The following is a 27,986-nucleotide window of genomic DNA, read 5'->3' as shown; positions in this document are numbered from 1 at the left end:
TCTGAGTCAAACTGTGTTTGCTTATAGTCTTTCCTGCCCATATTTCATCTGCATCCCTCACTCTATGCTCACCAATCCATAGAAACCGATATACACACACAGGCTAGTGAGATTGGGTCCTTGTGTGTCTCCTGTGGGTCTTGTTTTGTTTTGTTTTGTTTTGTTTTTTTGCTAGTTTTTGGTTTGGGGTCTTTTGTTCTTTTTATGGGCACATCTGCAGTAAATGGAAGTGCCCAGGCTAGGTGTCGAATCGGAGCTACAATTGCAGGCCTACACCACAGCCATGGCAACACCAGATCTGAGCCACATCGGTAGTCTATGCTGCAGCTTTCAGCAATGCCAGATCCTTAACCCCCTGAGCGAGGCCAGGAATAGAACATGCATTCTCCAACATGGAGGCAGTGTTGGGTTCTTAACCCACTGAGCCATTATGGGAACTCCTGCTAGTGGTCTTGTGATTGCTCTGCACGTGACAGGGGCTGGGAGTGGGGAGGAACAGCTTTGGGGACCTTCTCTGCCTCCTCTGCCTCCTTTGAGTGCAAGGTGGGCACAATGTGACTTCCATGGAAGAACCATGTGCTGATTACCCCCTGCAGGCCGCACAAGTTTATAGAAGCAGAACGTACAAGCTTTCCTCCCCCTTGTGTCTCCTGTGGACACAAGGTAAGGTTCCCACTGGTTTGGGGATCGAGCTTCTTGCCACCTCCTTCCATGGGTGGCCAGCGTCCACGAGGAGGCTGGTTAGGCTGTAATAAGGTGATTTAAAACGGTAAGTATTTTGGGCTGGGTTGTTAAAATGGGAAGGAAAAGCATTGATTTGTCTCTCCTTGACCTCTCCAGTTCTTTGCTGTCTAATCCAATCAGCTGTTTTTGAACCCTTCGGATGTAGCACCATGAAAAAATGTGGCTTTTTAAGGAAGCCGTTATGGAGTTCCTATTGTGGCGCAGTGGTTAACGAATCCGACTGAGAACCATGAGGTTGCGGGTTTGGTCCCCGGCCTTGCTCAGTGGGTTAAGGACCCGGCATTGCTGTGAGCTGTGGTGTAGGTTGCAGATGCGGCTCGGATCCTGCATTGCTGTGCCTGTGGCATAGGCCATCGGTTGCGACTCGGATTAGACTCCTAGCCTGGGAACCTCCATATGCCGCGGGTGCAGCCCTAGAAAAGGCAAAAAGACAAAAAAAAAAAAAAGTCTTTATCTCCCCCACCCCCCCCTTATTTTAAAGGAAGGCGTTGCAGACAGAGCATCAGTTCCTGTGGCCTTTCCTTGAATGTCCAGAGGGAAGCATCATCACAGCTTCCTTCGATGAGAGAATCTAGGAGGAGAGGCTCAGAGGTCACCTGGACAGCTTCTTAGGCTGTCAAACCCTGCTTTTCATGTTCCATAATCCCTGCCAGGACCCAGCCCTTGCCTCTCTTATCTATCCCGATGGACAAAGCTGGGGAGTTTCCCTGGACACACCAGCCTGCCGACAAATGCCCATGGGTTACTTTCTTCAAGTCTCATGAATTTGACAGTATTGTTGTTTTACATTCCCTGATAGGACTGCTCCGTGTCCAAGACGGAGCTTGTCTAAGCTTCTAAAAGTTAAGAACTTAGTGATGGATTAACAATGAAAGTTTAAAAAAGTCAACAATACTGCCTGTTCTCCCAGCCTGACTCCTTTCCCAACCAGGGCCAAAGCTGCCTGGTTCACAGGCTACAACATTCAGGGGACCAGGGTCATTTAAACCTTCATGTCCCCGAAAGCTTTACTCTCTAGTTATGTGTTCAAATACACAACACAAGTCTTTTCCTGGATTATAAATTCTCAAAGGTCATGGTTGTAGTTTATGCGTCCTTGTCTACCTTTCAGCATTTTGGGGGTGCTTCCCAGTAGCCATGGAGGAGAGAGAAGACACATGACCACACCAGCAAGGGGAGTTCAGTGTTCACTTGATAATGGGCTTGAGTCATGACTATGGCCTGAGAGCTGGGATATTTCTCTTTCCTCAGTGCCCAGCCCCCAAAGGCTTGTCAAACTGTTGAATGCCCTCCTATGTACATAGGGGCCAGCTCTCCAAGATATAAAGGGTGTCCAAAAAAAAAAAAAAAGAATAAAAATAAAAGCATAATGAGCATTCCCTCAAGCAAAGAACTAAGCACTCCCCTTTGTGTTTCTTCTCTTGCAAAGGGGAAAGGGGACCCTAATTTTGCAAGACTTCAAAAAGAGGGTGCAGAGGGGCAATTGTTTCAAGGTGGCAATCATTCCTCTGTGTGCTCCTCCCCCATCCCCGGCCTCTGCCAGGCAACTGCCAGTGCTTTCTGAAGAATGGGCCCCCGCCCCCACCCCCCGCCCCAATACACACACACTCCCAGGCTGTTTCCTTTCCCTCTAGGCTGGTGTTTTCATTTCGGACAACTGTGCATACCAATGAGCTCAACCACGTTCTGGGAAGGGCCTGTCAGCACCATTTTGTCTCATTTCAGCCGTGGACCCCAAAGTTGTTTCCATTGCCAACCGAGTTGCTGAAATCGTTTATTCCTGGCCACCGCTGGAAGAGCTCCAACATCAGGGAGGAAGGTTCATACCCAAAAGGAACCGGGAAAAACCATGTGTCCAGCTCCAGGGCTCCCAGGCTAGAGCTCCAAGTGCGAAGAAAGGTAAACTTCCCTTCTGAGTGTTTGCATGGAGCCAAGTGTTTGCTGGGCACAAGTCTATGAGCATTTATGCATTTATTCAGCTCAGGACCCTGTACCTTAGGACTCTCTGCTGACAAGGCAGGACAGCAACATGCTGGAGGCAATGGTCATTAGCTTGAGAGACCAGCCCAAGCCAAGAGAAGCAATACGCCCAGCTTGCTGTTAAGTCCAAAGACAAATCTCCTACAACAGGCAGGAGGAAGCACCAAGTATGCACTCAGCCTTGTCCACAGGGGGAAATGCAGCATTAGGTTGAATTGTGTTAGTCATGCCAAGGGCCAGTGTGCTCCTGGGAGTGCATAGGGTGTGGATGGAGCATCAGCCCAGGGATTTGTAATCTTGCTTCCAGCTCCTGTGAGGAAAAAAAAAAACAAAACAGGGGATTGTCAGGCACCAGGTTTAGTGCAACATGAAGCAGAACTGAGTAGTAGTGACCAGAGTGAGTCAGTTGTCACCTACCATAGCAATAGCTGGGTCTCTGGACCCCATCTGACTTGTAGGGATTCTAGAGTTGAAGGAAGGTGGACCAAGTGCCACAGGAGGAGCCCGTGGTTCTCTTTCTCAAACTCCAGTAGATGATGAGGGCCTGAGACAGCTCCTGAGTTTGCAGCATGCCAGAAGGCAAAGCATCTCTCTGCAAAAATATTAGTATCTCCCAACCCAGAAGCAAGGTGGTGCTCTGAGCTATTGAGAAAACAAACTACCAAAGGGGCTTAGAGTGAGTAGCCGGGAGAGGAGAACCCCTATGAGCCTGGAAAAAAAAAAAAAAAAAAAAAAGGTGTTTCCAATTTATTGTGATCACCTATGTGTCTGGGCTGCTTAAAGCAATACCCCTAAACCAAGCTACAGCCCAGGATCTTATCCTCTGAGCATATGAGAAATTCAGGCTGCTGGAGAGAGGCAAAAACAGGTGCAGATTAAAAACTCTACATGGGCAGTGCAGGCATGCAGTCTTTCTTCTCCCAAGTGACTTAGTCTCAGACTTCCTATCACCTTGCCCTTCACTAGACCTCGTGGGATGAATTTACTGGCATCTCCTCCCCTCTCCTCTGGGACAAACATGAGGACTCTCTGACTTCAGAGACTGTGCCATAAGTTAAAATGCTGTTGTTTCTGTTTGGATTCTGTTCTATACCAATGACCGTTCCTAATGTTTCATTGTTAGTACGTTTTGAGATAAGAAATGTCAGACTCCACCTGTTCCAACACACCACACACTACACGCCAACTGGAGCCATCTCTCCGTCTACCATGTGAGCCTTTGGGGTGGGAGAACTTACTCATTTTATTTATTTATACCCCACCTTGCTGTAAAGACACAGCATACGAAGTGTACATTTGAGCAAGATAAACCAAAACTGAAAGATAATGTAAAAAGAAAACAAGAGCAGGTCAATAAGGTGGGTGTAGGAATGAATTTCATTTCCAAAATGCAGGCCAGGAAAACTATTTCCCCATTGTAGGAATTCCCAATTTGGCTCTACACTTTCTAGCAGCTAACACAAAGGTGGAATATGATCAAATACAGATTTGTGGTGTCTACATGGAAAAAGCGCCTGATCAGGAAAACCTAAAGACCAGAGAGAAATTTCTAAATATTTTCAGAGATAGGATCATGTGTGGTGTCTTTGACAACATTCTTACAGTAGATTAATGAGTTTCACAGTGACAACTGGGTGGCAGGGCGCCTGGGGGAAGAAAAAACACAGGCAAGGAGGGGACTGTGGGAGAGGGTGTCTGGAATAGTTTGGGCCTGATCAGAAGAGATGCGGGAAGGTTGACATTGCTAAGAATGACATGTCTTCCTCAGTCCCTAACCAGGCCACAAATGTCATCCCTGGAGACATTTAAGATTATTTTTTTCTTATAAGAAGTAACTGGAATTTTTCCCCTGACAGATGGAGAAGACCAAATAATAGCCAGAATCGTTGAGTTGTTGAAATATTCAGGAGATCAGCTGGAAAGAGAGGTAGGGAGCTTCTGAACGAATGCGTTTTCTTTCTGAGCCTACATACCCGAGAACGGAACTGTAACCAGGGGTTGAACTCTTTTCAAAGTTCTGGTTTCCACTGAGCCCTAACTTTTATTTCCCTTGGAGTCAAAACTCTTCACGCTGGCAGCATCTCAAAAATGAATCACTTTGGAAAACATAAGTAAACCTTCTGGAGCCTCCTTGGAATTTTTGGAAGTGAGAAAAGTCACTTTGTTATTGCAGGAAAAGACACGGATCAATTAAAATTTGCTGAGTAGAATGATGAACCTGGTTCTCCATGTAACTGATCCTCAGGCAAGTTTAGACTCTTGCCTCTGCCCCGCAGCCTAAATATCTGGGTCCCCCAGCTGCTCCAAGTCTGAAGTCTTTTTGAAACCTCCCCCTAGAATGGCTGGATTGTCCTCTGTTCAAGGTGTCTCAGCAAAACAGCCAGCAGGCGGGTTAGTGTTACTTGGAGGACCTTGGGTTTCCTGCCATTCTCATCAGGAATGGGTAGAGTTGCCCTCAGATAAAGACGTGATGAGCTGGCCCACTCTTGTCCATGTCTGTCACCCACAGACGGCTATGGAGGCTCTAGCATCTGTCCATCAGGGCCTGGACCTGTACCCTTGTTTTGCCAGGATCCATGCGGAGGAAGTCAGGCCCTGTGGGGCTATGCAGGAAGGGGGAACTAGCCAGCCAGCCTGCCACAGTCACAGCGTGCTCTGTCACCTACCTCTAAATGCCTTTGTCAGAGGTGTGCCACAGGATGGCAACCAGGATGGGGAAGGGCATTCGATGGTGCAGAACGAGAAACAGCGAGAAAACCAGGGACCTCAGACTAAAGAAAAGAGAAGGAGGCATGGAAGTTTCAGGGCCACAGTACTGTTCTAGCATTGTCAGTGCACTAAGGTTTTGAATCTAGCTTCTTCCACTGGGTCAGGACTAAGAGAAGTCCCTTCTTTTTTTTTTTTTTTTTTTTTTTTTTTTTTTGCTTTTTAGGGCTGCGCCTGCGGCATATGGAGGTTCCCAGGCTAGGGGTCAAATTGGAGCTACAGCTGCCAGCCTACACCACAGCCACAGCAACACGGGATCCAAACCTGTGGTGTAGTCTGCGACCTACACCACAGCTCATGGCAAAGCCAGATCCTTAACCCACTGAGCGAGATCAGGGATCGAACCCACATCCTCATGGATCCTAGTCAGTTTCCTTAACCGCTGAGCCATGAAGGGAACTCCAAAAAGTCCATTCCCGGTGAGGAAGATGTTCCTGCTCCAGCTTTAGAATTCAAATAGGCCCCTGTGTCTCCCAGCAGCTGGGGGGAGGTGGGCTGGGCTCAGACAAAGAACATGGATCCCCCAAAATCTTTATATCACATGAGACTCATTGTAGAATATCCTTTTCAGAAACAATCTTGGTTGAAAACCCTCTCAGCTTCTCATTCCTCAAGGACCAAACTAGTTTATTTTCAAATAAACATATAGCTGCTGCTCACTGAGAAATGTCTGTTTTCACATGACAGTCATTATTTAACAGACGTTACGGAGGGCTTTAAATGAAGATGATGTACGCTGATTTTTCAAAAGAAGCAGAGACAGTATTGTTTGGGTGTTTGTTTTTTGTTTGTTTGTTTGTTTGTTTGTTTTTAAAGCCTGGTAGTCCAAAGGAAGGAAAGCAGAGAGATATAAGGTTCAAGAAAGGAACAGAAGGTAAAATAGACTGATGGAACAATGGAATAGAATCAATGGATTAGGGTTTGTTGTTGTTTTTAGGTGAACACATGCACCTCATGGAGTCTTCCCTGACTTCCCTGTGCTCTTGTAGCATCCTGGACAATTACTAACATGTTGAGAGGGCTTCTTCCACGTTGGGCACAATGCCAATCAATTACCCTGTAGTACAGGTACTGTTGTCGCAACTTAGAGATGATAAAACTGAAGCTGAGAGGTTAAGTTCCCCAGGATTGCACAGCTAGTAAGAGGTGGAGCAGGGGTTGAAGCCAAGACACTGATTTCCAGGCTTTGGAGCTCATTACACAACCTTTAGCAAAGCACGTGGCACTGGATTACAGCTGTCAGTAGGCTGTGAGCCCTTGAGTGACGGCCCGAGTCTCCACTGTCCACAGTACGTGCCTGTCATAAGTGCTCAGGAAACATGTTGAATGCCCAATTAATGGGCTGTTCAGTTGGTATTCTCCATGCAATGAACTCACAGAGAAGGTCCATGCCACAGTCCTGCAGGACATGGAAGCACGGCTGAGACTAGGATCCAGGGGTTTCCACCAGGTGTTTGAGTTGCCCAGGGCTGAGCGGGAGAGTCCGCCCCACTGCGGTACTGACTGCTCCTCCTCTTGTACACAGTTGAAGAAAGACAGCATTTTGATGACCAGCTTCCAGGACGGGCTATCCTACTCTGTTTTCAAGACCATCACGGACCAGTTCCTCAGGGGTGTGGACACCAGGGGAGAATCAGAGGTCAAAGCTCAGAGCTTTAAGGCTGCTCTTGCTATAGATGCCATGGCCAAGCTCACAACCATTGATAACCACCCCATGAACAGGGTGCTGGGCTTTGGAACCAAGTACCTGAAGGAGAACTTCTCGCCCTGGGTCCAGCAGCACGGTGGATGGGTAAGTGCATCCTGCTTAAAAATGAATCTTCCCAGAACTCAGAGGTGATGGGAAGGCAAGGGGCTTTTTTGGTTTGTTTGTGTTTCTTGATGTGAAGGGAACATATCTTTGAAGTAGTTCTCATGGGTTTAGGACATTTGAGTGGCAAGAGATTTATCCCACTGATGGGAACATATTTTTAGTGATTATCTTCATTATCAATAAATATTTACTGAGCTCCCAAAGGGCATGTGGGGTATGTGTGTGCTGGGCGGGGGAGAGGGACTCGTCAGATACAACAGGAAATGAGGAGATGTTGAGATAGAAAATGTTTAGATAGATATAATTTGTTTTCACAAATGTTGCAGGCGACGGAAGCCAGGAGAGGCACAGTTCCTGAATCGCCCAGATGCTGACAGGGTGTGGGGATCATCTTCACGCAGAGATTCAGGGTTCATGACATTTTGTCCTGGCTGCTTGGACCCAGCCACTTTGACAGGGACATTTTGATACAAACATCAGTTCCATTCTCATCTATGTTTAATTACCTGCTCTCGGGCAAAAGAGGCATCCTTCCCTCCACTCCCTGGCCTCCACCTCAGCCCCGCCCCCATCCTTTTCCCTGAGATTTCCTTAGAACTTGCCACGTTCACATGGCCTCATCAGGTCAACCTTTTTAAAATACTTCACCCCAGAGCTCTCAATCTCAGTAGGCCTTGGGCATTTTTGTCTTTTCAAGCTTTTTCTAGGAGGCGGCACATTAGCATTAGCATTCTTTCCACTAGAATGGTCCAGGGGCCAGGAGCAGATTTGAGTCTGCTCTGGGCATCGCCAGCATGACCCTGGGGCCTCCAAACAGGCGTAGTCTTTGGTGACCAGATGGAAAGTGTGAACTGGAGACTGGCCCTTGCCATCCGCCTCTACACGGACTGAATCGTGAGCCGCAGCAGCAGCTGACCCTCAGCACCCCGTGGAAGGAGCTCAGGGTGGAGATCAGGAATGAGGCACGCTGTGCTCCGGGAAAATTGGCAGAACAGGTCTTCAGATAGTTGGATACTTTCAGGAGATGTTATGCCTCTCCTTGGATCTAGAAAAGCCCTAAAATCCTTCATGGTGACGCCTGCACCCAGTGACTAGCAGTAACGTTCATGGGACCAGCAGTAACCGTCTGTAAAATGTGTGCTGGTTGCATGCACCTCCCAGTTCATCAAGATCACATATATGCTGCCATTCCCCGCTACCTCTTGGGAGCCGTATTTCGGAGCTATCTGAAATGCTGCCTTCTGTGCTAAGTCCTCATTTTGCACCCAATAAAACTTCACTCTGAATTGTTAGGTTGTGCATATTTTTAAAGTTGACAAAAGTACAGCTTGATCATGTCTAAGGGGCTGAAGGGCCCACCTTGGTCTCCAGGGGCTGTGCATTAAGCTACCTAAACTTCTGTTCTTTCCTATTTTCCACCGGATATGACAGCCCTTAAGGGGCTGATGTGAAGAAGACTCCTGAAGTTTTCTAAATTCAAGCTGCTTTAACTCATGCTAAGAGGAGGATAGATTCCTTGACATTATTTCAGCTTTAATAACTGCTCTTCTTTCCAGGATCCCCTCAAGTCCCTCTTCTGCCCCAGAGCCTTTCCTGACCACTCTACCTCAAGAACCTTACCAGCATCTGACCTGTCACAACATCTCATGTTTGCACTATAATTATATATAGTAAATCACCACCAATGTTGGTCCTGTTGATATATTTTTCTACAGAGATTATAAGTATCAACTGGGGTCACAGGCCAGTTCTCAGAAGTCTATTTAGTTACTGTAGCTGAAATGCCAAGAGTGTTCTACAAAAAATAGTGTTTCTATACCAAAAATACATGCAACAAAACAAAAAAATAAATTGGACTACATCAAAATTAAAAATGTTTCTGCTTCAAAGGATACCATCAAGAAAGTAAAAAGGCAACTCACAGAATAGGAAAAAATACCTGAAACTTGTATATCTGATAAGGGACTTGTATTCAGAATATGTAATAGATTCTTACAAGTCAATAATGAAAAGACCAAAAAAACCTAATTTTTAAAATGTGCAATCAAATTGAATAGACATTTCTCCAAAGAAGATAAATGGCCAATGAGCACAAGAAAATATGCTCACTTGACATCTTCATTTCAACATTAGGGAAAAGTGAAACAAAACCACATGAGGAGTTCCCCTTGTGGCTCAGTGGTAACGAACCCAACTAGTATCCCATGAGGATTCGGGTTCGATCCCTGGCCTCAATCAGTGGATTAAGGATCTGGTGTTACTGTGAGCTGTGGTATAGGTTGCAGATGGGGCTCAGATCCTGTGTGGCTATGACTGTGGCTATGGCCAGCAGCTGTACCTCGGATTCAACTGCTAGCCTGGAAACTTCCATATGCCATGGGTGCTGCCCTTAAACAAAAACAAAAACAAAAACAAAAACCCCACCCCACAATGAGATACCATTTCACACCCACTCATATGGCTAAAATTAAAAAGACTAGGGTCGGTGAGGATGTGGGGAAATTTGAACCCTCATATGTTGATGGCTGGATTCTAAAATGGTCTGGCCCTTTTGGAAAACAATTTGGCATTGCCCCAGAATGTTGCATGTAGAGTTAACCAATTCTATTCTTAAGTCTATACCCAAGAAAACTGAAAACAAGTGTTCACATAAAAACTTATACATGAAAACTTATGAATGTTCATAGCAGCATTCATTATTAAAAATGGCCCCCAAATGAAAACAACACAAAAGTTTATCCATGGTAAATAATGAATGGAAACCAAGTGTGGAATATTTATACAATGGAATATTATTCAGCCATGAAAAGGAATGAAGTATGGACAAATGAATGACCCATGAAAACATTATGCAAGGTGAAAAAAGTCAGACAAAAGGGCCATATATTGTATGATTCCATTCACATGAAATGTCCAGAATAGACAAATTCATAGAGACAGTGGTTTCCTAGGGCTTTGGGGCGAGAGATGGGGTATGACTGCTGATAGAGACAGTTTGTTTTTGTGGTGATGAAGTGTTCTAAAATCAGATGTTTGCACAACTTTGTGAATATACCAAAACCCACCAAATTATATGCTTTAAAAGGGTTGATTTTATGGTATATTTCAATAAATCTGTTATGAAAAATAATGATTCTAATTCTAGTAAGTAAATAAAAAGAGTAAGGAAAAAAGCCAAAGTTTTTATTTTTTAATTTGGCTGCTTGTGCTAGAGAGAAGAACAGTTCCAATTAGAGAAAATAGATGGATTTTTTGGTAGAAATAATAAAGGGAATTTTCAGAGGCTTTAGAATTCTATGGCACTAGTTCTTCATCATTTGTATTTTCATTTCAAAATGTATTAGTTTACTTTTCCAGGCCTTCATAAATCTTGATCTTAAGTCTTGGCCACAATTAGGTTTAATTTGGACCATGTGGCTAGAAACTAGGAAAGGGAGGAAAGATAATAAAAGAGAAAGGACTTATTTTTTTCTAAAGGCACAGAGACAGAATTGCAAACAAAGAAGGATGCAAAAAAAAAAATGCTGCTGAAAGAATATTTATGAGTTGATAAGAACTATGAAAGTGTGAAGGAGATGTGGGTTAAGATACATGTGCTCAGTCTCCGGAAAGAGATGATGCTGGGTGGCAGGCTTTCCACTGCCCCAGGAATTTCGGTGGCACTCCTGGATGTCCTTGCAGTGGTGTGGATGGAGGAAGCCTATTCCTGAGCACAAGTTGTCCAGGAGCTCAGGGCTCCTAACTATCTCAGTATTCCATGTGGCATAGGAGTGCATCTGATCTTCCCAACTGAACTACAAATCCGTGAGGGCAGGATAGTATATTTCATGCCTTTTTCCTCTCTCTTTCATATGCACCATAGATGTTCAGCCAATACTTGCAGAAGAATGAATGAATCAATAAATGAATAGCGACCAGTCTATCTACAATGCATGCGAAACAAACTGCCATTTGATTTTCATTTCTTCCTTGGCCCTTCTGCCTCACTGTGAAGCACCATTCACACAGACACCCTGGGGTCCAGCAACCTCGCCCATTCTCCAGCACTTTGAAAGGAGAGGTTTACAACCGGCACCATCATCAACCTTTCAGTATCCACTCTTTTGAATTTAAATATAGCATCAAAGACCTCTCCCATCTAGTCTTTTGCCCTGGGTGTGTAACTTAAGTCCTTAGCTGATGTTTCCCTTTCAGGCATACCAAGGATGCCAGTCACCTTTCCAAACCCTTCCCCAGCCTTAACCATCTGGAAGCCTCGGGTCAGGCCCAGGATAAAAAAGCAGAGTTAACAGGCGTATGTTTTCACTTCAACAGTGAATCAAACTTGGAATTTTAAGAATCTATTTCTCTTTCCCCCCCTCTAGGAAAAAGTACTTGGAACATCCCATGAAGAAGTAGACTGAAACAAAGGAGGATTTGTAATCTGCAATATTTATGGTCCAACTCAGGACTGGTGCACCTCGGCCTCAGGACAGACTTGGGAGAAAACAAAAACTGACAAGGCGAATAGAGCATCAAAGTCTGCAAAAACCACTGTTCCTGCAAATCAAGAGGCCTCGAGCGAGGCCTTGACCATCTCCAGCTCATAGGATGTGGCAGCATGGGCCTTGGCCTCCATGTGTTCAAGTCCTCCAGTGAGTGTGTGAGGAAGTCTAGAAAAACAACTGGTAACTTTCCTTTCAAATGCTTAGAACAGAAACCATCACCCTGCCTCTGCGGGCCACTTTAGGCAAAGTGTGGGACAGGTATTTGTTGACCTCGTGAGGGTGAAATGATAAATTGTGCATGAGCATACCCTTTGGTTTTAGTACTGTTTATTTTTTAAACTTCACTTGGAATGGCCTAATAATGACATTGTTTCAAGCCTGCCTTTAGGATGATGTGGCTGTTGGTGTTGGTAGATGAAGAGTTCAAAGAGACTCGAGTTTTCTGCTACATCCTCTAGCTTGGGGAGAGAAGGCCATATGTGCCTTTTTGACTCACTTCTCTTGGAGAATTCACTGGCAATTTGTAAAAACTTGCATTTGGCAGAAAACAATTACTCTTATCCCCCTCAACTACTGCAGTGACCCCACCTCTACTTCCCAAGGTTTCTAGCACTTTGTTATTTTTGTCTGTAGTGTAATGATTAGCAGTTGCTAAAATAAATATGCAGAAAGACAACTGTCATAGCGTTAAATAAGAGTATAAGATTTCTGTGAGGATCATATAAGTTAACTTATGTCAAATGCTTAGAACTGTGCTTGGTATTTAGTGCTGTGTCCACTATTATGTGCTGCCCTCAGCTAAGCTGAAAATTTCCTCTCCTCTCAAAACAGTCACTGATTATTTTTCCAAAACTGATACTGTTCAGAATGAGGTTTTTTACTAAGTGAAGTATGTTCCCCAGTAAATGTTTAAGACACAAAAGGATCTTCAAAAATACTCTCAAATGTTTTAGGGTCTAACAAATTTCTGGATCTCTACCACCCAGCATGTAGCCTGATGAAAAATAGGTGTTTAATAGACTTTTGATGAACGAATAAATGAATGAGTTAATCACACATTTTCCATTTCAAGGGAAAACTGGAACTATCATCACATGCTTCACCACACTGCCTTCCTCAATGAAAAAGAGTTATTTGCTTTTAATTTCTTCCTCCACATTGAAACTCACAAATTTTAGGGATAAAGGAGTTTCCTTTTACAGATGGAGACATTGGAGACCACTTTTTCTTTATTCCAAGCTATCTGCAGTTCCCCAAATGTATTAGGTCTCCCAGATGTATTAGCTCAGTTTCTCTGAGCCTCGTAAAACATTTTCTCCACTTGGCGTATTCCTGTCTGTCAGTCTTCTTTCCCCCCACATTCCCTAAGCCAACTAATTCTAGCCCATTTTCCCAAATTCCCTCCTTCATTTTCTCCAGGAAGCATTTGCAAACACTCCCTGGGCCACCATGGGGCTGCATAAGGATGAGTTTTCTCATAAGGATGTTCCCCAACACCCTGTATAGAGAGCTTTATACCTGATACATTTACCATAAAAATGAGATGGTTTTGGTTTTTTTTTGTTTTGTTTTGTTTTTGTTTTTGTTTTTGCACTGAATCAAATTATTTTGTAAACAAGTGTTATGTCTAATTTATTTAACTTTGTATACCTAATGCCTGGCAGATTTTTCGTGCACAAGTGTAGAATTCTACCCTAGCCTCATTGCTCTAACTGGTAAATCAGAAAGGTTGGAATATGGCCCAAGGTATGTGTAGTTTTAACAAACTCTCCAAGAGTTCTAATATCATCTGCAGCTTCCAGCCAAGATGAAATAAGAGTAACTGAATTTAATCTCCTGCTAAAAACAATGGAAAAAAAAAAACAGATGAAATTTATACGAAAGAACAGTTATAAACACACTGTCCATCAGGTAATAAGGACTGGTCCCTGCGAGGCTAGAAAGAAGTAAGCCTAGTGATTGCAGGTAAAGAGTTCCCAGGCCACACTGCAGGGAGCCCACGTGGGGCTCAGAACTCTCCCTGGATAGAGGATATAGAGCCTAGGAGTTCAGGAAGGCCAAGGCAGCTAAAGTTTGCAGGGCAAAAGGAGAGAGTAAAATGGCATGCACAGCTCCAAAGATCTGCAGACAGTTCCCCTCAGGTTTTCAGATGCATATTCATCAACACATGCATGTGAAGAAGTTACCCAAGGCTTGGGGAAGAAATACCTGAAAATATTAAGGGGAATCATCTCCCAGGCTCGCACAGAGTTGGGAGGCCTATTTCCACCAACCAAAGTGGAAAAACCTCAAAATTCATATGGCAATAGACAGAAGATCCAGAAGAATTTTGAATTGGTAGTGGGAGAAAAATTAGCCCTAGACAAAACATACTTCTGATTCTGCCCCATAAAATGAAGTGCAAGTACCAAAAGGATTAAGCTGTTATCAAGTAATATAGCTGTGTTTCACAATAAAGCTCAAGAATCTTTTAAAGGAAAAAAGAAAAAGAAAAAAGATGATTCTTTACAGGATCACAAGAATATCCAATATCCAACAAGATAATATTCACAATGTTCATCAACCAATAAAAAATTACGAGGCATGTGAAGAAGCAGAAAAATTAGACCCCATAATGTGGAGGAAAAATTTTAAAAACCATCCCTGAAATAATATAGCTGATAGAATTATTAGACAAGGATGTTAAAACACCTTGCGTCCTTGTGTATTCAATAAGCCAGAGGAAAGACTGAACATGTGAAGTTCACTCTGAGCTTCACCCAGAAATTACAAATATGACTGAAACTTCTAGAGAAGAAATCTAGAACTCTGAGATGGGTATACTGGGTTGGATGAACAGCAGATTAGACACTGTAGAAGAATAAATAACTTGAAGATGTAGCAATAGATTCAAAATAAACAGAGAAATAAGACTGAGGGAAAAACAACAGAGCAACAGTGAGGTGGGAAATAACGTCCACCAGCCTAACATACGTGTAATTGGAGTAAAGATTTTCCAAACTTGATGAAAACTATAAACCTACAGAACCAAGAAATTCAATGAATGTGAAGCTCAAATAACATGTAGAAAACTACACTGAGGCATATCAGAAATCACTCAAAACCAGCAATCATGAAGAAATAAAAATCTTAAAAGCAGCCAGAGGGAAAGGCACATTACATACAGAGAAACAAAAATAAAAACGACAGCAAACTTTTCTTGGGAAACAATACAAGACAGAATAAGAGTGATAATTTTAAAGTATCAAAAGAAAAAAAAACTTGTCGGCACAGAACTCTATACTCAACAAAGAGATGATTTTAAAAAGGAAGATGAAACAAAACTTTTTTTAAAGATGTGCAAAAAGTAAAAGAATTCCTCACCAGCAGAGCAGAACTACAAGAAATGTTAAAGGAAGTCCTTTAGGCAGAAAGAAAATTATATGAAATAGAAATCTGTATGTACAGAAAAGGGTCAGTATTGGAAATGATAAGTATGAATAAATCTAAAATACTCTTTTTTTCTTTTTGGGGCTGCACCCAAGAGCATATGGAGATTCCCAGGCTAGGGGTTGAACTGGAGCTACAGAGGCCAGCCTACACCACAGCTACAACAACTTGGGATCTGAGCCATGTCTGTGACCTACACCACAGCTCACAGCAATACCAGATCCCTGACCCACTGAGTGAGGCCAGGCATTGAACCCCCATCTTCATGGATAATAACCAGATTCGTTTCTGCTGCACCACAAAGTTCTGCTGAACTCCAAAATACACTTTTTCTTATTTGAAATTCTTAAAAAGGTAACCAACTACTTAAAGGAAAAATAATAACAATGTGTTGTAGGATTTATTACAGGTAGAATAAAATGTGCGACAATAACAGTAGAGAGGCTGGGAAGAGAGAGATGGACATGTAATTGCAAGATTCCACACTATCCATGAAGTGTAAAATTTCAGAAAGTAGACTGTGATCAGTTTAAAATGTACAATATCCATCTAAAAAAATCACTAAAGTATATACATACATATACATTCAAGATTTACAGCTAATAAGCCAACAAAGGTGATAAAATATAATCATAAAAAAATCCAAAAATAAAGCAGAAAGAGGGAACAAAGGACAGATAAGACAAAAAGAAAACACATAGCAGGCTGGCATATTAAATCAAACCACATCAATAACCACAGTCAATGAAAAAAATCTAAACATCCTCCAATTAAAAGGCAGAGATTGGAATTCCCACTGGAATCTGACTAGGAAGCATGAGGTTGCAGGTTAGATCCCTGGCCTCACTCAGTGGGTTAAGGAGCTGGTGTTGCCGTGAGCAGTGGTGTAGGTTGCAAACGTGGCTCACATCTGGCGTTGCTGTGGCTCTGGCTGTGGCCAGCAGCTGTAGCTCCAAATCAACCCCTAGCCTGGGAACCTCCACATGCCACTGGGTGTGGCCCTAAAAAAAGGCAAAAAAAAAAAAAAAAAAAAAAAAAAAAAAAAAAAAAAAAGAAAAGAAAAAGAAAAGAAAAAAGAAAAGTTAGAGCTTACTAGATTAAATTAAAAATCCAGACCTAGGTATGTGCAGCCTACAAAAGCAGTAACAATAAAAAAACAACTTTAAGTACAAAGTTATGATGATGTTAAAAGGATAGAAGAAGAAATATCATGATAATCCTAATCAAAAGAGAAATGGAGTGGCTATAGTAATATCAAAGTAGATTTCAGAGCAAAGAGTGTTAATTTTTATTTACTTACTTATTTTGGCTGCACCTGTGGCCTGTGGAAGTTCCTGGGCCGGGGATCAAACCCACAACACAGCAGATGTGACCTGAGCAACTGCAGTGATGATGCTGAGTTCTTAACTTGCTGAGCCACACAGGAACTTCAAAGAATGTTAATATCAATGCTACTTAGTATTAATGTCATTTAATAATAATAAAGAGGTCAAGTCATCAAGAGAACATAACAATTCTAATGTTTATGGACCTTCTAGTATGTGTTTATCCCCCCACACCACCAAGAATTCTCCAAACACCATCTGGGTATCAATTCCAACACTACCTGCATCAGATCCCACAGGTTGAGGGCTCAGTTCCAGGAGGCTGGCTCTCCCTCCAACACACTTCAGATGTCAATCACAAGTTCAGGTTGTCACCTGGAATTTGGAACAACAGGCTATAATCAGAAGTTTCGCTGACCTCCTCCTTGGGTTTGATTAATTTGCTACGTCTCTGGCTACTTCCTGCTGAAACAAGGTGTGGTCCTGCTTCAATGGAGAGAATGGACAGCAAATTGGAAATATTCCCAACTTCCAGATCTCAGATCCAAGTCTTGCATAATTAAGATTTTAGTCCCTCGGTCTCCTGTTTCTGTGCAATAGACCCATTAGAAGTAGGAGGAAGAGTGACAACTCAAACTTTAATAAACCTTGGAAAATAGATCACATTTCCTGAAGAATTCAGGAGAATAAACCTGAAAATCAATCAGGACCTGGCACTTCTGGGGGGACTTAGAGCCAGATAGCCAGTTGCCTAGTTTTATCTAGGTAGGTTTTAGCCTCTAGGCATTAATATATACCTATCCTCTGTCTGCTAACATGTAATCTAAAGCATTTTTATTGTCCAGGACTATTCTGGCTAAAAAATCAAGTGCTTTCTGCTAGGAGGCTATGGACTGACCTGTCACATTTGTTACTATCCCTGACATAAGGAATAACTGTAAGAAAAGACCCTGAGACCCTAAGGTTACAGATGGTAGGTTCCACCAGACACTGCTTTGAGAAAGGTGAGTGGCATCCCCATGTCTGACACAGTTGAGAAAATTCAAGTTCTTATCAATACGGGAACCTGTCTACAATCATGTCCAAAATGGCCACTCAGCTCCACCTTGGATGCCTGAACCACAGCCAAACCATTCTGATGTTCAAATGAATTCCCCTCCTCAGTGGCTAAAGAAGATATCCAATGTATGCTTGATAGGCCATGAGACAGGCCACTACGGTCAGCATAAAGATCAAGTTAAATCACACAGAAGTCTCAATGCCTTTCCCATACTTCAACATTTGAAGATTTCTTCTATTGTTTCCCCTTTTGTTTGCAAATCTTTTAACAGATCAAAATATCTGTCCTTCAATGCCAGGTGGTTGCTGCCTGCCCTGGATCCATAATGTCCCCCATACTGTCCCTCAGGGTTTGGCCCCCTCTTTGTGTGTGTGTGTATATATATATATATATATATATATATATATATATATATATATATTTGCCTAGTTATCCACATTGAAGGAAAATTAATCAGATACAGTAAAAAAGCTCAGAGGTATGCTAATAGAATATTTTATAGGCTATATATTTTATCAATTATACCACACTGAAACACAAACATCCTTATATGTATGTGCTTTTAGCAGTACACATGCACCAATACATGTCATGAGTAGTTAAACTCTGTGAAAACTTCGCTAGAGAATTTTCTAACCATCCTAATCATTTGGGGCAACAGATTGATTAGAAGTAAAACAATAATTTTCAATGTTGATAGGGAGACATTCGGTAAAGAGTTCAACTAAATTAGTGGGACTGGTCTTAGAAACCTGGTCCAAATTCTTGGATTGGTGGCCTATTACTGCTATTGTCTTCTCATCCTGTTGTGGGTGCTGTTTGAGGTCAGTGGTCCTTTCTAAAGATGAATTCAATGCAGAGCCCTTCTTAAATGAGAAACACAAATTCAAGAGACAATTCCCTTTAGTTTTGCCGCACATGAGCTAGTTAAGAATACCTGGAAATGGTCCTTTTATCTAGGATGGAGACAGTCCTTTCAATGATGCCTTTTCCAGTATGTGTTATCTCCTAGTTGCAGGTCCTGGGGTATCTGATCTTCATCCAAAGATAGAATGTTGTGATAAGCTTCAGAAACAAAAATGTTCTTTAAATAATTCAAATAAACTTTACAATTATTAATGTAACAACAAGGAACTATCTGGGAGGTGTCTTAGATGATAAATACAGACATCAATGAACAAAACTTACTTAATATTCACAGAAACATAATCTTTTCCTCTCTAAAAAGAAATCCTTCTGGAAAATCAGTCTGCTTTCAATAAACTTGGCCTGATTATTTACATAGCATATCACAAAGGTTCTTTTAAATTGGCTATGCTGGGACTTTTCATAAGGAATCTCAGGTTGAATTTTTTTTTTTTTATTACTCAAATGAATTTACACATCTGTAGTTGTATAATGATCATAACAATCTGATTTCACAGGATTTCCATTCCACAGCCCAGGCACATCCCCCCATCCTCCAAACTGTCTCCTCCGGAGACCATAAGTTTTTCAATGTCTGTGAGTCAGCATCTGTTCTGCAAAGAAGTTCAGTTTGTCCTTTTTTCAGACTCCACATGTCAGTGAAAGCATTGGATGTTGGTGTCTCACTGTACGGCTGACTTCACTTAGCATGATAGTTTCTAGGTCCATCCATGTTGCAAAAAATGCTGGTATTTTGTTCTTTTTAATGGCTGAGTAATATTCCATTGTGTATATGTACCACATCTTCTGGATCCACTCCTCTGTCGATGGACATTTAGGTTGTTTCCATGTCTTGGCTATTGTAAATAGTGCTGCAATGAACATTGGAGTACATGTGTCTTTGCGAGTTGTGGTTTTCTCTGGGTAGATGCCCAGGAGTGGGATTGCTGGATCAAATGGTAGTTCTATGCTTAGTTTTCTGAGGAATCTCCATACTGCTTTCCACAGTGGAAACCCATTCTGTGGGTTTCCTTTGCTGTGCAGAAACTTTGAAGTTTGAGTAGGTCCCATTTGTTTATTTTTGTTTTTGTTGTCAATACTCTGATAGTACCTAAAGCAATCTACAGATTCAATGCAATCCCTATCAACTTACCAAGGACATTTTTCACAGAACTCAAACAAAATATTTTAAAGTTTGTTTGGAAGCACAAAAGACCCAGAATAGCCAAAGACATCCTGAAAAAGAAAAATGGAGCTGGAGGAATCAGGTTCCCAGACTTCAGACTATACTACAAAGCAACAATCATCAAAACCGCATGGTATTGGCGCAAAGACAGAAATATAGATCAGTGGAAAAGGACAGAAAGCCCAGAATTAAACCCACGCACCTACAGCCAACTAATCCATGACAAAGGTGGCAAGAATATGCAATGGAGAAAGGACAGCTTGTTTAATAAGTGGTGCTGGGAAAACTGGACAGCTACATGGAAAAGAATGAAATTAGAACACTCCCTAACACCACACACAAAAATAAACTCAAAATGGATTAAAGACCTAGATAGAAGACCAGACACTATAAAACTCCTAGAGGAAAACATAGGCCAGACACTCTCTGACATAAATGACAGCAACATCTTCTCAGATCCACCTATCAGGTTGAATTTTTAAAAGGCCTCTCAAGGCCAGAAAAGCCATGCCAAGGTCTTGTCAGATTTCCCTTGTGATATCTATAGGTTTGGGTAAATTCCTCTCTTCTTGAGGTTCCCAAATATCTTGAGATTCCTGCACCAGTCAGGAGGTGGCCTTCCTTATTCACCAGATAAAACTAGTAGGAACCTATGATTTCCCAGTTTCTGAAGGAATCAGGTAGAAAAGATAAATGTTTCAATCCTACTGACAAAGATATAACCTACCAAGTGGTTATAAGCCATAATTAGTTTGAGAGGAGAGGTTTTCTTATATCCAGAAAACACAGATTAAAAGCCAGTAATGTTTGAGACAAAACCCATAAAAATTATAACCATATTCACCAGATCATTCAGTCCTATGTAATGAATCCTTTTTAACAGTTTTATGAAGCCACCATGTTTTCCATTGAAGAATTCTTTAATTTCTTACCCAGCTAAGTGGTATGATCTGAAAGTTATCAGAAACCCATACTTGTCAAAAAGCTCTTTTCTATGAATGTTCCTGAAGATGAAGTTTTTTGTTTTTTTTTTTTGTAAAAGCATCAGAGTACAATTATTGTCTGTAGATGACAAAAGACTTTTTAAAAGGCACATTTAAACCAAGATTACATTTTAATTGACAAAGAAACCTGGTACTGCTGTGACATACATTTTAAGATAATAACTAGAATTATGACTGATAACATATCAGATTTAAAAAAAAATTTATATAACTTCTAAAACCTTTTTATTATAATATTTACCCTATAGAAAGCTTATTACCAACCACCTGACAATGTTTTCCAAGTAATCTAACATACCACTAATTCTAATTAGTTTAATATCTCTCTCTGAGATGGCTTAGGGTTCCTCTGAAGTTAGCTGGAGATCAAAAGTACTTCAACTGGAATTTGATATTTGGAAAATTTGTCAAAAATATTAAAAGTTTCAAAACACCTGGTTAAATAGGATCTTGGGTCACAAGTGAAACATACTTATTCACTTAAAGTGACAACGAAAGATTTTAAAAGCAAATATGAAAGTTAACAACCAATTACTTAAAAATAAACTTCATAATGTTATCAAAGCTGATCAATATACCAAGAAAACTTTGTTCTCGTAACAGAGAAAACCTATTTCAAAATTTGCACTGCTTTACCTTTAATCTTAAATTTTATTTACTCAAATTCTCTTAGTTATGACCACCTGTAAAATTCCTTTTAAAGATTCTTTTTTTCCCCGTATATCTACAACTTTCTATGTCAATATTAGTTTATCCTTTATTTTCTTCTCCATTTAGAAATAATCAGATTTAGGACAAATTACTTTCTTTTCCCTTAACAAAATGTATTTCAATTTCTCATACTATCTTTTATCGAAAACATGCCTTGTACTTTCCTTGAATACTGAAATGTTTCCCTTATTATTGCAGTAGCTTTACTTATATATATGTTACAAATTTTAATCCTTAAAAACCATAACCTACGATAAAAAGCCAAAAAAAAAAAAAAAAAAAAGCCATTGTGAACATACCAGCATTTTCTGATTGGCAAACTTGTGAATACACTTTATAACCTCTAGAAACATACAACTTCTCTTAGTATAATTTCTTTCCTCATTTTAGCCCAAGACATGTATCTAATAAACCTAAACATCTTTACTTTTCTCTCACAAGACCACAAGTAGGTAAACTTAGACCTGTTTAACAATTAATGCTCCAGTATTTTATTGTATTTGAAATGACCTGGATATTCAATAACCTTCCATCATTTAACGTAATAAATCTCTGAAGTTTCAAGTTATGAAAACCTGGAGAGACTATTTTTAAAACAATTATTTGCAAAGAGTTGATCTAAAAACTACCATCTCATTTATATTTATTTAAGTCTCATCATATCAAGTTATTTTCCTTCCTGACAAATTTTGTAATAGCAGTAATAAAATCTTATTGTCAGTAAACCGAGATACAATAGAAGTATTCTACTTAATGCTGATGACTCAAAAAAATGTTTACGTTAAACCAATAAACTTAAAAATAACTTTAACACTAGACATTGACTTAGTAGTAAATATTTCACAGGTTATATGAACTTGAAACTCATTTGGGTTCATTTCTTTATTCTGAGAATTTATATAAGGCGCTTAATTTCCTTTAAGCCAACTGAATAGAGGCCATTCACAAATTAATTTTGATAATACTATCTGGAGGTAAAGACATATCTCTACAATGTACACACACAAACATCCATATTGATACATATCTCCTAGTTTTCCTGCTTGAGTTTAAAATTTTTTCCTTTTTTTAAAAATTTATATATATATGTGTGTATATATGTACATATGTATATATACCTACATATATAAAAATTTATATATATGTACATATATATACATATATATATGTGTGTGTGTATATATATATATATATTTTTTTTTTTTTTTTTTTTGTCTTTTCTAGGGCCACACCCACAGCATATGGAGGTTCCCAGGCTAGGGGTCCAATTAGAGCTGTAGTCTCCAGCCTACATCACAGCCACAGCAATATGAGATCCGAGCCGCGTCTGCGACCTACACCACAGCTCATGGCAATATTGGATCCTTAACCCACTAAGCAAGACCAGGGATTGAACCTGCCACCTCATGGTTCCTAGTCAGATTCGTTAACCACTGAGTCATGACGGGAACTCCTCCTTTCTTTTTTTTTTTTTTTTTTTTTTTTAAGTCTCAGGAATTAGAGATGGTCAGATGAAAGTTCCTCAGAGCCCAGGTAGACCATTTATATCTCAAAGGCACAGAGAGAGAGTGAGAGAGAGACATCTCAGTTTCTCCTAGAAAACCAGCTTCCTCTAACGGCATATGCAAAAAGTTTAGAATGTCAAAAGAGCTCCGTCTTCACCATTTTCTCTGGTGTCTAAAACTATCGTGGCGATGTGGTGTTACAGAAAAATCACCTTTTTGGCTCTAGTCATAGAGCCAGACACGAAGGTGGTCTAAAATAGTAGGATGTATCCTAAAGGGCTATTTTTAGGAAATAAACTTTTTGTTTCTCATGTTCACCATTTGAAACAGTGCATCTTCTTTAACACAAAAATATACACACAGCACACACTCAAGATATAAGGCAAACCAACTTCAAAAGGCTCACTTTGATATAATAGCATAAAGACTATACACAAGGAATTGCATCCCCATTTCCTTCCCTTTTATAAAAGAGCTCTAGTTGAAAGACAGTAATTTAGAGAGACATTAGGGGCCGTTGTTCTGCAGGGCCCAAGGAATAATGAGGCCAAGTGGTGTTAAAATACTTTTTCCCCTTTGGGACCATAGGTGAAGCTCTCCCAGTTTTGTAAAATACACCACCATAGGGGCCTACAGGATAGAATAGAGTTCTGGTTATCTATCATTAATTATCCATGGCTGGTGCTGTCAGAGACTCCCAACTACCACCCCAGGCAATGACAAATGAAACAAACCAATGCAATGGTCTCTCAGGGTCACAGTTCCCTGGCTCAAGAGTGAGGTGTCTCCCCTTACTGGTACAGGTGGTGGTGTGTGGGTCCTGAACCAAATGGAAGATTCACAGGTACCTTCCCAGGTAGTGCGAAATGGCCAGAGACTCCTCAGTCCGAAAGGGAAAAACCAATTAAAGCAATGTACCACTCAGACACTGGAGCCAAGTGACCAAGTCTCAAACTCAGCAAGAAATTTCCAGTCATGGCAACAAATAGAGAATATTCTGGTATCATTACATATAAGACTCTGCCACTTATCAGACATCTCAATTTAAGTGCCTTGTTTCCTTTACCACAAATATCAAAAGCACTGTGGGCCAAGGATGCCCAGTCAACAGCAAGCAGAGGACTCTCTCTGAGACAGTGTGTTCAGGCAGCTTCTGGACAGAATCTGAGACCCGCCACTGGCCAGGGGCTAACATCTCATGGGTGAAATACTCACATAGGAGAGTGAGTCCCTTTGTGGTCACCAAAATCGTTACCAAACCAAACTGGTGTCCACTCACCCACCATGCAGCAAAGCCAATCTATTGACATCAAGCTGCAGTAGAGGAATACACAGCATTTATTTGCAGGGTACCAAGCAAGGAGAATAGGTAGCTTCTGCTCAAACAACTCAAACTCCCTGATGGCTTTCAGTGAAGGGTTTTTTATTTATTTATTTTTTGTCTTTTCGTCTTTTTTGTTGTTGTTGTTGTTGTTGCTATTTCTTGGGCCGCTCCCGCGGCATATGGAGGTTCCCAGGCTGGGGGTTGAATCGGAGCTGTAGCCACCGGCCTACGCCAGAGCCACAGCAACTCGGGATCCGAGCCGTGTCTGCAACCTACACCACAGCTCACAGCAACGCCGGATCGTTAACCCACTGGGCAAGGGCAGGGATCGAACCTGCAACCTCATGGTTCCTAGTCAGATTCGTTAACCACTGTGCCACGACGGGAACTCCAGTGAAAGATTTTTTAAAATATTTGGGGTGAGAGCTGCAGGGTGCATGATCTTCTGATTGGTTGGTAGTGAGGAACCAGGGTGATGTTTTGGGAATCTTAATCATCAACCTTCTAGTTCCAACTGTCTGAGGTACTTGTGGCCAGCATGTTGTCACCAACATCCAACCTAGGGAAGGGGTCTTAGTGTCTGCAAAACAAGTCAAAGATATGTGTCAGATTGTTATATATATATATATATCCCTTGAGGAGGAACTAGGACATGTTTTATCATTTAACCATTGTTGTCTACTTTTATTTGACTGCTTTACTTTTCTTTTTTTTTTTTTTGGTCTTTTAAGGGCTGCACTGGTGGCATATGGAGGTTCCCAGGCTAGGGGTCGAATCCGAGCTGTAGCTGCTGGCCTACACCACAGCTACAGCAACATGGGATTCAAGTCCATCTGCAACCTACACCATAGCTCATGGCAACACGAGATTCTTAACCCACTGAGTGAGGCCAGAGAGCAAACACGCATTCTCATGGGTAATTTTCAGGTTACTGCTAAGCCAGGACAGGAACTCCTGACTGCTTTGCTTTTGTTTCTGCATTCCCTCACTTCCCTAATTAACTACTACAGTGCTCTTTGTAACTCAGAGAAGACCTAGGCAACTACGCCTTTTTTCTACAAACAAGAAACACGGGACATTTAGGGCTTTTTTACTTGGGAAAGCCCTGTAGGGTCTGCTTGGTTTCGATTCCCCCTGCCCCCTTTCTTTGATACTCTCAATCTGGGAGAACAAAGACGAGACAAAAAAGGGACTAAAGTTTTCGACAGAGAAGTTAATCATAAACTTGGCAAGGGAACTCAATGGAAAAAACACAAGGGTCTTCAGGACCATGCAACAGGGCAATTGTTAGTGGGGGAGGTTTTGGTAGGGCAATCTTAAAAAGCTTTCTTTGATTGTCAAAAGACAATCACTTTTGTCTGCCGTATAGCTTTTATTTGTATGATGGGCCTCATGTTGCCTCTCTTTTGAGAGGCATAAATTCCTGTGGAATATAAAACACAACCAGAGAGGAGACTGGGGGACGGAGGCATCAAACGGGGATCTACACAGAATAGAATGTTACATAGGTGTTTGGCCTCCAGCAGACTCTTACTTTGTAATTACTCTTACTCTGTCATTGCCTAGAATGCTTTAGGTACAAGCACCTCTCTGGAACAGGTAGTGGAACTGGCTGATTAAAGCATCAAGGTTCAGAATTATTAGAGATTAATACCAACAAACACAAGAGAATAAATGAGTTCAGACAGGGTTTGGCAGTTAATTAAAACGGCACAGAGATTACAGTTTAAAATCTTTTTTTTTTTTTTTTTAATACTTTTTTTTTTTTTGCTATTTCTTTCGGCCGCTCCCGCGGCATATGGAGGTTCCCAGGCTAGGGGTTGAATCGCAGCTGTAGCCACTGGCCTACGCCAGAGCCACAGCAACGAGGGATCTGAGCCGCATCTGCAACCTACACCACAGCTCATGGCAATGCCAGATCCTTAACCCACTGAGCAAGGGCAGGGACCGAACCCACAACCTCATGGTTCCTAGTCGGATTCGTTAACCACTGCACCACGACAGGAACTCCTACAGTTTAAATCTTAATTCAATGTCCTTTTCCCTTCACCCAAGGCCAAATGTCTCCCATCAAAATTTTACACAGGAATTTTCATCCTTCAGTTGGGCCTTTCCCGTCAAGCTTGGGCATTAATCAGTTGATTATCCTGAGGGGAAAAAATGGGAGACTTAGCACAGCAACTGGTGCACATTAAATGCAGGCCAAACGTTAACAAATGTTATCCTTTGATTTTAGCTTCTTTAGTTGGAGACACTGGCTTTATATGGTGATTATATTTGAATTTACAGATGCAAATCTCAGGCAGAAAATCTTCCAGGTTGGGAAATGGATTGTGCAGACTGCATGACACTATTAATGAATGGAACAGGAAGTCTGAATACAGTGTAGGGGAGGAAAAATATCTTCTAAGTTCTCTATTGGAACCCTGCTACAAAAGAGGTTAAGAATAGAAAAGTACATAAAAGTATAGAATATGGTTTATGCAACATGGGAGCCCTCATAAGGAAATGAAGATCCAAGGGAGCCCACATCAGGACTCCTTCAAGGAGTTTGCTAAAAAACAAGAGCCGTCTGAAGTAGATTGTGAAACTGAGCAGGACCCTGTGGGCCCTCCAGAGTACAAAAGCAGTCTCCTGTTTCTAGTTTGTAGAAAAAGGCTTTAGGCTCCTAGGCCTTCCTGGAGTTCCTACTAATTAGGGAAGTGAAGGAATGCAGAAACAAAGGAAAAACAGTTAAACAAGAAAAGTAATGGTCTTAGTTCAGTGATAAAATGGTAACCTAGTTCCTTTTTAAGGGAGATACATAACAATATGATGCATATCTTTGAATTCCTCTGCAGAAACTAAGGAACCACCCCCACCCCCAGGTGAAGGATGGTGACTACATGCTGACCACAAGTGTGTAGACCCCAGACTGCTTGGAACCAGAAGGTTGATGATTGAGATTCCTGAAACAATCTGTTACCTCATCACCAACCAATCAGAAGAAAGTCATGCACTTTGCAGCTCTTACCCCAAATGTTGCCTTTAAAAATCCTTCCCTGAAAGCCATTGAGAAGTTCAGGTCTTTTGAGCACCAACTACTGTTCTTGCTCAGTGTACTGCAAATAAATGCATATTCCTTTACCACATCCTGGCCTCAGTAGACTGGCTCTGCTTTGCAGTGGGTTAGCAGACCCAAGCATGGCTTGGTAACAGCTGTTTTCCTTACTCTGCTCCCAATCACAGGTACAGTCAGCATTGCACTAAGCAACAGCCCTTTTCAAATCTCTCTTCCAAAGCTGTATTGTAGGAGAAAAAGTCCCGGTAAAAAGGTAGAAAGGAGAGACCCCGGCCATGATGACTAAACAAAGTCCAGCCAACTGCCCCAACCACCCCTCCCCCACACCTGCTTCTGTAAACTTGTTTGCGCATCTTATTACCTTGCCAGTTCTCACTCTGGTCCGCCAAGTACGGACCTGGAAGAACTAGCTCATAAAAGCCTTGGGAAACCCCTCCTCGGGGCTCAGACTCCCGAGAGCGATCTCCTCTGAGCCCACCGGTGTAATAAACCTGAGTTCTCCAACTCTCCGAGCGCTCACTTGGTTTCTCGCTGGGTGAAAGAGCTGATATACTGCAGCCACAGAGCTGCTGGAGCTGGTACACTACAGCCACGGGGCTGTCGCCAGAGCTGATACGCTGCGGCGCAGGGCTGCTGGGCAGCTGCCATAACAGTATTTTATCTGAAATGCAAATATAAAGGTGGG

The 27,986-nt window shown here is 41.6% G+C and overlaps 1 protein-coding gene and 1 long non-coding RNA gene across 5 annotated transcripts in view; one reads left to right on the top strand and one right to left on the bottom strand.

Moving 5' to 3' along the window:
* BCL2L14 (BCL2 like 14) overlaps positions 1-12,846 on the top strand; it is a 50,761-nt gene extending 37,915 nt beyond the window's left edge. For 2 of the 4 annotated variants that reach the window (XM_085024609.1, XM_085024611.1), the window contains exons 4-7: positions 2,470-2,643; positions 4,581-4,651; positions 7,016-7,282; positions 11,668-12,846. In XM_085024609.1, coding sequence (XP_084880735.1) covers positions 2,470-2,643; positions 4,581-4,651; positions 7,016-7,282; positions 11,668-11,706 — 551 coding nt within the window. In that variant the 3' untranslated portion in view covers positions 11,707-12,846. 4 annotated transcript variants of the gene reach the window in all.
* LOC146403408 (uncharacterized) lies at positions 140-27,962 on the bottom strand. The gene is made up of 6 exons (XR_014803825.1): positions 27,822-27,962; positions 18,542-18,669; positions 16,826-16,919; positions 16,520-16,646; positions 3,142-3,433; positions 140-3,034 (listed from the first exon to the last, which is right to left on the bottom strand). It is a non-coding gene; the product is annotated as an uncharacterized LOC146403408 (long non-coding RNA).
* Positions 27,963-27,986: the final 24 nt, after the last annotated feature.

The sequence above is a fragment of the Sus scrofa genome, chromosome 5 (assembly GCF_054392235.1).
Source record: "Sus scrofa isolate SSC_HxYL_T2T_F1_AM1 chromosome 5, Sscrofa_HxYL_maternal_Yorkshire_Landrace_v2.0, whole genome shotgun sequence".
Classification (NCBI taxonomy): Eukaryota; Metazoa; Chordata; class Mammalia; order Artiodactyla; family Suidae; genus Sus; species Sus scrofa.
This window is presented reverse-complemented; position numbering and strand designations above follow the sequence as displayed.